The 11,404-nt window shown below is 53.6% G+C and overlaps 1 protein-coding gene across 1 annotated transcript; it reads left to right on the plus strand.

The window, feature by feature from the left end:
• Nucleotides 1-552: 552 nt before the first annotated feature.
• Nucleotides 553-11,398, plus strand: LOC124232355 (deleted in malignant brain tumors 1 protein-like; the record flags this gene model as incomplete). The annotated part of the gene is given in 5 exon segments (XM_046649309.1): nucleotides 553-867; nucleotides 1,722-1,906; nucleotides 6,207-6,595; nucleotides 9,092-9,363; nucleotides 11,159-11,398. Coding segments are annotated over 5 exon segments (1,328 nt in total), but the record flags the coding sequence as incomplete, so codon positions are not given.
• Nucleotides 11,399-11,404: the final 6 nt, after the last annotated feature.

An 11,404-nucleotide genomic window follows, 5' to 3' on the forward strand; every position in this document is an offset into this window, starting at 1 on the left:
ACACAATATTATTTTAATCTCCTCATCATTACACTCTCCTATGTCATTATAATTCATTTTGGATCCGGGGGACTTACGAAATTCCTTGGAGGAAGGTTGACCACCCTGGTTCTTTGGCCAATATCTTAGTGACAATGACCGAACCATTTGTGACATTTTATGAGGCCCTTTTCCACATACTGTTTCATTTGCACTTCACACCAGCTCTTGTCGGTATGTGTGGGTAGGAGAACTTCGCCTCTGTAAATACTTCACATCTGAGATTCAGAAAGGCTGTGTGATCTGCGCAATATTATTGTTCAATTATTTATTTCTATTGCTACGAATTCATGGCTATTTATTTCATGCCATGGGAAACTTGGGTCTTCTTGATTGAATGAAAAGCCTAAGGCAGGATGTGATCCCTTCCTTTCAAGATGCAAAGGGCTGTCAGGAGACCGTGTGTGGATTTCATACGTGGGACCCAACAGGCACGACTGAGACCCATGCACGTAGGTCCTGGGAAGATGAGTCTCTGCTGGATTTAAGGAAATCCATTATTTTCAGTTTTAGTTTTGTCGGCATTTCTGGCACAGAGGTGTGACCCCTCACTGAGGTCTGACCTCCTGGGTCAAATCCTGGTTAAAAGTGAAGCCACAGCTGTGTGTTCTGTCTGCAGGCTGGAAGGCGGCTGTAACTACGATTACATTGAAGTGTTCGACGGCCCCCACCACAGTTCCCCTCTCATTGCGCGGGTCTGTGATGGGGCGAGGGGCTCCTTCAGTTCGTCCTCGAACTTCCTGTCCGTTCGCTTTGTCAGCGACGGCAGTGTCACAAAGAAAGGCTTCCAGGCCGACTACTACTCTCATCCTTCCAATGACAGCACTGGTAAGTCCCCCTGGTGAGGGCTCGCTAGCGGTGGGTGCACCTCGGAGAGCAGAAGCCGCTCAACCTTCTGTGGCTGTGAAATAAGAAATGAGAGCAGCCTTGTCAGGTCACCAAGGGGCCAGGAGCTGTGGGTCTTGGGACTCTGGCTGCCCAGAAACGAGGTCAAGGGTCAGAACTGGCCGTGGGCAGTGTACTGGCCGTACGGTGGTGGCAGAGACTAAGTAGAAGGTGCAGGGTGATGCTTTCAGCATAGAGTGAGATGTCGCTGCCAAGGGCAGAGGTGACTTTGAGGTCTTGAAGCCTTGTGACCTTCCCAGCGTGTGGGACGCTGTGATCATGTCCTGAGACCTGGCACATTTGGCTGCTGTCTGAACATGGATCGAGCTGGTCACTCAGCCACTTCCAGTGAGGCTAACGGCCGTGCTTTGAGCTGTGCAGGGGACTGACTGACAGACTGGCCAGGGAGGGCCAGGCGGTGTCCACGCTCCGTCTGCAGTTGGGACTGTGAGCACGGACCTGCTCCCAGGGTTCGAGGACCTTACCTCACACCCCACAACTCAACCGGAGCGTTACTTTCCTTATGGGTAAATGGTAACTCGGCAAACGTTTCACTCAGCCACGTCCTGCCTCCATTTCTCCGTCAGAGGAATCCAGAGTCCCTGTGCCCTCACAGGGCTCTGCTGAGAATGGGGCTGACTGGGGCCGTGGGGCGCCTGGGGGTCATGGGGAGGCGTGTCCCGCGCACACCATCCTTGTCGGCCATCTGGATCTCTGCGCCTCTGTGTGGGGGGCTCCTCGTGGAGCTTGTGCGGCTCGGGGCGCTGACTGACGCATTGTCTGCCCTTGGCCAACAGAGCTGCTTTGTCTGCCGGATCGCATGCAAGCCAGCGTGAGCAGGAGCTACCTCCAGTCCCTGGGCTATTCTGCCGGGGACCTTGTCATTCCCAGCTCGGGTGGGAGCAGCCAGTGTCGGCCCCAGATAACGTCGAGCCAGGTGACATTCACAATTCCCTACTCAGGCTGCGGCACCATCGAGCAGGTGAGCCTGAGGCCTCCCGCACTGTCTCCTGCTGGGCAGCTTTCTTATTGTGATGTGCGCTGTGCTCCTTGAATGCTGGGGACACAGAAGACATGATTATGGGAGAACCAAAATGTAGTTGGGTGAAGATATAGTTCTGTTTCTTGATGCCGTGACGTGGCTGCAGCCACTCCTAAATGGAAGGAAGGAGGGGGAGGGAAGTTCACCAGGCAGGTTTTCAGCACTGGCCAGCACAGAGGGTGCCTGGTAGGCTGCCACTCACGTCAGCAATAATGAAGACAGCTCCCAGGGGTCTCTTCCAGTTCCATAGGGCCTGAAGGTTACACGCTTTGGAGGCGGCGTGGATGGGAGAGACGGGTGCCTCATTGAGCAAAAGAATGTAGACATATCTTACTTTTATAAATCGTACAAAAACATGTGGCTGTGTCAATATGTTGATAGCTTGGGAAGAACCCATGTACATGGTGGGGGTAGGGGGATGGGGCCCTGAAGCTTAAGCTTCACTAGCTTCATGGTGAATTGGTCTCTGCAGCTGCCATTTGTTGAGCTGTCACCATGTAGCGTGACCACTTGCCTTGATTTGCCTGGGACTTGCAGATTTTAGCATGGAAGTGTCTCATGTCCCAGGCAACTCCTCGATTCTGAGCAAACTGGGATACTGGTCACCCTACAAATGGTAGACTCTGGGATTAGTCAGGGTCATACTCCACAAACCCCACCAAGTACTCTCTCTTTGTCATCCCACTTTAAAAATACGGAGGCTGGGCTTCGAAGGGTCAAGGTCTTGGTCTGTCACCCAGGACTGATAGAGTTGATGCCAGACTCTGAGAATCTCAAAAACGTTACGCTGAGTGAAAGAAGCAGACACACCAGGACCAGGGGACCTACTCTGTGACTCCATTTCTGTAGAATTTAGAAATGGAGAGTAAATGGGTAATGACAGAAAGCCGACCTGGTGGAGGAGATTGACTGCAAAGGGGCAGAAGGGGGCTATTTACGTTAGTGGAAATGTTCTGTGTCTTATTGTGGGGGTGATTATTGTCAAACCTCACTGAATAGTACACTTACAATGGCTGCATTTAATTTTATGTAAATTTATTTTAAATTATCCAATCTAAGTTGTGAATTTTTGACGCCTAAGTAGTCATTTCCAAATTCTATCTGTCAGGGAACAGACACAGTGCCAACCCTTTTATTTGGCTTGGGCCTACAGGAAATCCCCAACATGAAATGCTCAAGTACCTAGAAAGTGTGACACACACGTGTGGAGGCCTCAGTTTGTCATTCACCAGGGACACACTGAGCGTTTGCTGTGTCCCAGGCACTGTGCTGGCTGCGAAGATGGTGCTGCTCATTACTTGGCAAGGTCATGCCTGATCCTTTGACACATGAGAAATGGGGAGAGGAAGGGGACACTCGTTACCCACCAGACTGACCTGTCAGCCATGGCTAGATGCCTGGGCTTGAGGGTCTGCACTCGCCATTGTGGCCACTGGGTTCCCTTTTCTTAGTCCCTACAGACACCGGGTCTCCTTCTGAGAGGAGCTGAGCAGGTTAGGGAGACCCACATGCAGAGAAGGTACATACTGGTCACGCCATGGAAATGATCTAGGCAACCCGGCTTTCTCATTCGGCCCTGTAAACCGACTGTGTTAGATCCTGGTTTGTCATGAGTTTAGTCAGTGGGAGTCAGTCCACGAAAGGTGATCAGCCATCCTGGTTCCAAATGTGCAGCCTGGAGACCCTGACCTCTGAGCTGCCCCGTGATGTTCCGTCATCTCCATCAGGAGCTGCCAAAGGAACGTGCCCACCCTGGTTCTTCTAACTCGACAGATGGTGAGCAGCACATGCCGCATTCTGATTCCTCTGTTCATTTAAACACCTGTGTCCCCTACCAAACCGAGTGCCTCAGGGGCAGGGCCAATATTTTATTCCTCTTTGCAACTCCCAGTCCCCCGGGGTGGAGCCTAAGCCTTTATAACCGCATTACTAATGGCAGGTTTGTATGCCAGCCACTGAACTAAGAGTTCTCAATGACTTCCAGTTTCTCAGGATGACTTTTATTTCCATTTAATCATGAGGAAATGGAGGCTTACAAAAGTTAAGCTGCTTGCCCAAGGTCACGTGATCGTGGACTGTGAACATCAGAATTCAAAGACAGGGTGACAAGATCCATACCAGAACTTTCCACAGTTCCTCCAGGCACCCCATTTAGCAGGTGCTGACAAATGGTGGCTGATGGGGCTGAGTAGATGAGGTCTCCCCCAACGACACACTGAGCTTCTTCCAAACTGAGCAGATGTCTGCGAATGAACGTTAATCTACAATCAGAACTGCTTCTCATGATCGAGAAATAACCCTGTGCTCCACGTGCACTGTTTGGAGTAGATTCAGAGTTTAGCTTGACTGTAGAAACCACAGACACATGGGGATTCTAAGAAAACTCTCACGTTAATGTACAGAGTTAAGTGGAAGGCACCTCGGCTCCTCTTTGAAGGAGTAACAACGTGACAACATTTATATGGTTTATTGTGGCAACCACTGGCACTCAACTATAAAGTCAAAAATTTTTAAGAATATGTAAAGGCAGAAAACACAGTGTACTTACCATGAAGAGATGGAGGACAGAGCCCACTCTGGGTCCTTCCGCGACCTGAGTCCAACGTGCGGGCTCTGGTGCCCCTGCAGGCCAGGCTGGCCCTGCCCCAGGTCTGGGACCTCAGGAACCTCTTTCTGCCCTCAGAAGGGAGAATAGGAAGCCAGTGATCAGAGAGGAGAAGGGAAGGGGACGAGCGGGGCAAAACCACTTTAAGCTACTTGGTATACCTTCTCTTTTCACATGTTTTTCTGGAGGGACAGATTCAGAGTTGGGTTCTGAACTGCAGGTATGCAGTGAAAGCCTCTCCAACTCTCCCTGTTCTGGGGGATAATCATGTTTAAGCTGTACAAGTGTGGCCTCAGGAGGGCTTGTCTAACCTCCCAAACGGCCCGGGATCGGGTTTTAGTGCTGACAGTGGACAGGACTAAATGTGACTAAGCGACAAACTGTTTTTTTTTTTTTTTAAAGAGTAAGTTTGCCTTACATTTTAGGACTTCTGTGCAGGCCACTATGGTGTGATTTTTGTGCTTGTTCTTACAAAAGCGCCCGTGGCTTGTGGGAACTCGGACCTGGGAACTCGTACTTCCCCTTAGAAGTTTGCTTCTGACTATCATCGCATTTGGGAGGGAAGATTTCCCCCAGTCTCCACCTGGTGATGCCCGCTTGTGTTCACCTCACGTGGGGCCAGATGATCATGACCATAGAGCTTCCTGGGGCCTTGTTCACCTGTGTCCTCTTGGTACTTGGGAGGGCAGCTCCCGGCCCAGTCCTTCATTCGTAACTGCAGTTTTACTGGGCCGCTGTCCCCGAGACCTTTCATCCATTCCTTGGATATTTACTGATGCTGCTGATGCTGTTGCTGATGCTCTACCAAGCCCTTGGAAAAGAGAGAGATGCTTAGACATCACCCTTTCCTTCTGACGCTCACAGACCACCAGGCACAGGCTCCCTCCACAGAAAGGTCACTTACAAGATGGTAGGCACATCCAGCAGCATGGGGGACCGACATTCTCATGAATTTGCTGCCTGGTGAAAGGCACAGTGGCAAATGGCGCCATGGTCCAGGGAGTGAGAAAGCAGAGTGTGACAGGAAGTGCTCAGGTGGCCATGGCCCACCCCCTTGTCCACAGGAGCCTCTGGCGAGGTCCCTGCCCCAGAGGTAGAGACCTGCTGCAGCCTTGACTCCAGATCTCTGTTGCTCCAGCTCCAGCAGCTCCAGACTCCAAGCTGCAGTAACTACTGACCCAGCCGGAGCACAGGGAAACTGCTACCACCAGCCCCTCCCACAAAGATGGGACTGACTCCTCCCGGCAGCAGTGAGAAGGAAACAGCAGCCAGAATGGCCCTGAGCCAAGGGGTCCAAGCTCAGCTGAGTCACACAGCAGGGCGCGGGGTCATCCAGACACACCCTCTGCCCGGGAGGAGCAGCTCCCAGGGGGCCCCAACACCCGGCCACACTGTGGTCCCCCATATGGGGTGGAGGAAGGGGATGAGTGAGAGGAAGGAGTCCTGTTAGTCAGGCGGCGGGCCCCTCCCAGGCCATGGGGGCCCTGGCAGCAGGCATGTGCCATCTCCCTGTGGTTCTGGCGGGGTCTGAAGGCTTGTTGAGTCACTTTCCTCTCCTTCTAACCCAAGTCACCAATGAGATCCCCTTAGCAGGTGACATTTGCCTGACTCTGCTCCCCTGCCTGCCTCTCCCAGGTAGATAATGATACCATCACCTATTCCAACGTCCTCAAAGCAGCTGTTTCAAGCGGCATCATCAAGAGGAAGAAGGACCTGCACATTCACGTCAGCTGCAAGATGCTCCGGGACACCTGGGTTAAGACGATGTACATCGCTAATGACACCATTGAGGTCACGGAAATCCAGTATAGCAACTTTCATGTGAACATTTTCTTTTATACATCCTCTTCATTCTCCAATCGCGTGACCAGCAGCCCGTACTATGTGGACCTGGACCAGACTTTGTACCTTCAGGCTGAAATCCTCCATTCCGACACCTCCTTGGACTTGTTTGTGGACACCTGCGTGGCTTCGCCATCTTCCAGTGACTTTACGTCTCTGACTTACGATCTAATCCGGAGCGGGTAAGGAGTGTCTTCCTGGGGGCACTTCAACCTTTGCCTGGTAACTCAAACACGAGTAGCCCACAGGCTCAAGGAATGTAGGTTTTGGTCCTAGTCGCTCAGTCTTAACCAGTCAGGTTATCGTCTCTGGTTAACACACAGGGAGATGGGTGTCTGGAGAACTGAATGACTCACCGGTGGTCACCAGTCAGGTTAGCTGTAAACTGGGATTAGACCCCGGGTGACCAAACTCCAGGCAAGCCTTTGTATTCAAAAGACATGCGTGCAGTGGGAAATCATTGCTTTTGGAGCAGATCAAGATTGAGATGCCAGCCCTGCCACACCCTAGCTGTATCACTCCGGGCAGGCAGTTGCACCTCTCTGAGCCCGTTTCTTCGCCCATCACATGAGCATAGTGATGCCCACATCATAGGCTGTCGGGAGGATTCAATGAGAAAGAGTAGATGGGGCCCTGGGCAAAGAGCATGTGCAGCAGGTGGTCCGCAAGGAATGTTGCATCAAAGGCAGCAGAAGGTCCCTTGACCTCCATCAGCTGAGAATGGACGTCCTCAGAGTCCATGGTTCCAACCAAACTCAAGAGATGCAGAGGGGAGGCCAGTAGTGCCAGGCTGGGGTCAGTGGTGCCCAGGTTGGGGTTCTCTACAATTGTTCTGCTTCCCGGATGATGGACTCTGGTGAGTCCTGTCCTCTTCTGAGCTCATGGAGGGGTCCTAGGACCCCGGAGTGTGCACCTCTAGTCCCTTCTCTTTCATCTCTGTCCATTGGCGTGTGCACCATTTCCTGGCTTACGATTTGACCTTGGCTCCTCAGTAACAATTGCTTCATGTGGAAGTTGTACTGGGAGGGTCAGGGGCTGTGCTAGGAATTAGGGTTGGGAGGTTAAGTGTCACACCTCCCTGGACACTAAAAACAGCGTTTCTTCCCAGGCACAGTTTGAATACGTGCCAATTTGGTAAATGGGTGTTGAGGCTTGTCTTTTTCACGGTCTATGCAGTCGGTTCAATTCACAGCAGCTCCTTGGCAGCAAAGAAGGGGGAGTAGCTCACTCAACTCCTCTTTCTACAAAGAGTAACAAGGTGATACCTGATTATGTTGAATGATTGAGATGAATTCAAATGAGCGAGTGATTTATTTCTTCTTTGCTAAAGAATTCTTGTGGGTCAAATTCGGGCACATACATGCGCAGAAGCTGATGGTGTTTTCTGGGGAGAGGGGGAGGTGCATGTGGGGGAAGATGTGTCCACTGTACCTGGAGCCCAGGGACTCGTTAGCTGCACCTGACCGCCAACCACCTGGATGCCCATTAGAATGATCTGGAGCTTCAAACAACCCATGCCTGGGCCCCACCTGCACATTCTCTTTATTTGATCTGTGCTGGAGCTCGGGCATCTGTATTTTAAAAATGTCCTGGGGAGATTGTGAAGTGCAGCCTGGGTTGTGCAGCTCTGGCTCGCAGACCCCAGACTGATGTGGGTTTATGGGAAATGCAGTTCCTGCCCGGTGGCCCCTGAGCTTCTCCGACCTCGTTTACGACTGTCCGACCTCCTTCTGGGTCTTTGGGGACTTTCTCTCCCACCTTTCTTGCTAAAGTGAATACTGTGGAAAAAGAACTTGGTATCTGAATGTGAGTTGAGAGCAGAGGAAGGAAGCTCTGGAAGGCAGAAGCAAGACAGCAAGTGGACCCTGGGTCACATCTCCAGGCTAGTCAGGATGCCCGGGCGACACCTGCCATGCATCCCCAAAACTTTCCACCCTGAACCCCATGGGCAGGGTCCTTGCTGTTGTCTTGGCCGCATCGCCTGGAATCTTCCCGTCAGTGCTGCACGCGGTCAGTGTGAGCTCCTTCTCAGCTGGGTGGAGCTGGGAGATGCGCCTTCCCCGTAGCTGAGTAAAATCTCTTTCAGCGGATCCTTAGGTAATGATCCTTGTAGCACCAGCAGAGATGAGGTGCCGGAGGGATTGCGGAGTGCTTGATATGAGGGCCGGGCGTCCTGGAGGGTACCCGGCGCATGAGGAAAGCACGGCTGCCCGGGGTGCAGGGCAGGGCGAGGTGGTCAGGAGACAGCCCTGGACAGGGAGGGCACCAGAGACACCAGAGAGCAGTCGAGTGTCACCCGGCCTGGCCCTGAGACCAGGAAAGGGAAGGAAATGTCATCTTCCTTCCTGCCCCTACTCTGGGCCCTGTCACCTCCTGGACTCACCTGGGCTCCCTGGGGCCATTGAGCACATGGTCACAGAGCACCCGCTGTGCACTGTGGGCCTGCTTGTCTGCGTGGGAACCCTGGGCTGAGTTGCTGCGTTAGGATGCTGCTGACATCCCAGACCTGCCAGGACGTCCCTGCAGGGCTGGCAGTCAGTGTCTGGGCTACGCATTCAGAGGGTGGATCGGAGGGGCAGCGGGGGCCTGGGCCTTGGACTTGCCTGCTGGGGGCATCCGAGTCCTGAAGAGCACAGGGTGCTGGTGAGAGCTCACGGGTGACTCTTCTCTGCTTCCAGGTGTGTGAAGGACACGACCTATCAAACCTTGCCCCGGCCGTCGCCCCGCGTCGCCCGCTTCAAGTTTAGCTCCTTCCACTTCCTGAACCGCTTCCCCTCCGTGTACCTGCGGTGCAGGATGGTGGTGTGCAAGGCGGACGACAACTCCTCCCGCTGCCACAGGGGCTGTGTGGTGAGGTCCAAGAGGGACGCAGGCTCCTACCAGGAGAATGTGGACGTTGTTCTGGGCCCCATCCAGCTGCGGGCCCCGAGCGCCGAGTAGAGGAGCCTGGGTAGGTGGCCCTCCTGACCCACTGCCCACCAGGGCCCAGGCCTGCAACACCTGGGGACTCGGGATGTCTCTGTGGGTGTCACATTCCACCTCAGATTGCGCACCTACTGTGTGCCGGGCATGCTGTGCTACGCCGGGCCATGCGGAGTTGCTTCCGGCCTTCTTCCAAGGGCTCCTGGTCTGTGGGGACCCCTGTGTGGGGTTTGGGCATGGGAGTTCTGACCTGGGACACAGACACAGCTGTTCCCCTTATCCCCTGGGTCTGAACTCCCAGAACCTCACGCTCCTCACCTGTGAGAAAAAAGTGTTAATGCTCACCTCTTAGGACTGTTGAGAGAATTACAAAAATGTGTTGGTTAAGTGGCCTTGGCCTCTGCCTGGTAGAAGTCACTGGGTGCGATGACCGGTGGTTTTCTTACTGTTCTCATTGTCACCGATATTAACAACGTTAGCGGTAACATTATTGCTTGTGACAATAATAACAAGTTAGGCCCAGGTGTAATGACATCAGGGCGTGGAGGCTGTGGGGATGCTGGCAGGGTTGTTCTATTCTGGCTGCCCGCAGGGCCGGACACTGGACAAGCCACTTCATTTCCTCCTTTGGGACAGGGACTGTGTTTCCTGCTGTGCTGTCTTGTTGTGAGTGTGGGTGAGGAAGTGTTCGCAGAGGGATTCCCGGGATTTCTGGTCTGGGCCGGGGCCAGGTCAACAGACGGGGGGCCCTGGTGACAGGGACACGTGTGGGCTAGCAGTAGTTGTCACAAACCCTCCCCTTGGTCATAGGGCTCCATGCCATGGAGCATCTTTGATGGCTGTCTCTCCTCCTGTCCCCAGATCAGGCCATCCCCATGTCCGGATGATCTAGGCTCTTTTCTCACTCTTCATCCCATGCACTTTTTTTTTTTTTTTTTTGAGGAAGATTAGTGTAGCCCTGAGCTAACATCTGCTGCCAATCCTTCTCTTTTTGCTGAGGAAGACTGGCCCTGAGCTAACATCCATGCCCATCTTAACCTACTTTTTATATGTGGGACGCCTGCCACAGAATGGCTTGCTGAGCAGTGCCATGTCCGCACCTGGGATCCAAACTGGCAAACCCTGGGCCGCCAAAGCGGAACGTGCGAACTTAACTGCTGCTCCGCTTGGCCCCTCAGGCATGTTTATTGAAGGCCTGTTAAGTGCCAGGCGACAAATTCCTAAACAAACAGAAACAGATCAAAATCCCCGCCGGCGTGGAGCTGACACTGGGCAGGAGGGGATGCAATTCAGAAATGAGTCACATACGTTGATTGTGTGACACCTCTGCTGGGAGTCGGAGCTACAGAGAAGAGGACGGCGGGTGGGTGATGGGTGACAGGGATGCTGCTCGCGTCTCTCCTCTCCCTTCTCTCCCCTCAGCGCTGCAGGAGCTGGGGCCTGGGTACCTCCTGCCTGTGACTCTGCACCCATTTCCCAGCTGGCCTCAGTGCCCCCGCTCTCTCCCCTCCCGTCTATCGGGAGCCTCCATCCAGATTTGACCTCCCAAAGCCCAGCTCTGACTTCCCGCCCCAAAACCTGCTCTGAGTCTGTTGGCTGACAAGACACTGAAATCTCCCTGGGTTGACCTTCCACTGCCCTTTGGAGCCTGGCCTCAGTTTCCCCTCAGCACTTCTCTCTCCTATTCCTTTTTCCTGTCCCACCAGACAGACAGTTCTGATTTCCATCACGGCCCTGGGACCCCCACCTTTCTTGTCCCCCGTCTTTCTCCCCTGGGCTCATCGTGACGCCGACCCTCTTCTCCTGGTCCCTCTCCTTCCCAGACCTGTCGGTGGCTGACGTGGAGGAGCAAGCCAGCACCCAGGGGAGCTACCACAGTGTTGCCATCTCTGCTGGGGTCTTCCTGGTCGTGGTCCTGGTTGTGGCAGCCTTCATAATGGGGAGGAACACCCGCGCCACCAGTGGCCATCCTTGGAGCTCTAAGATGTGAAGCCAGGAGAACACGCACAGCGCTCAGTCATTGACCCCATATACTTCGGTACCCACGACAAAGGAAGAAATGAGTGCCC

The sequence above is a fragment of the Equus quagga genome, unplaced genomic scaffold (genome assembly GCF_021613505.1).
Source record: "Equus quagga isolate Etosha38 unplaced genomic scaffold, UCLA_HA_Equagga_1.0 HiC_scaffold_5022_RagTag, whole genome shotgun sequence".
NCBI lineage: Eukaryota > Metazoa > Chordata > Mammalia > Perissodactyla > Equidae > Equus > Equus quagga.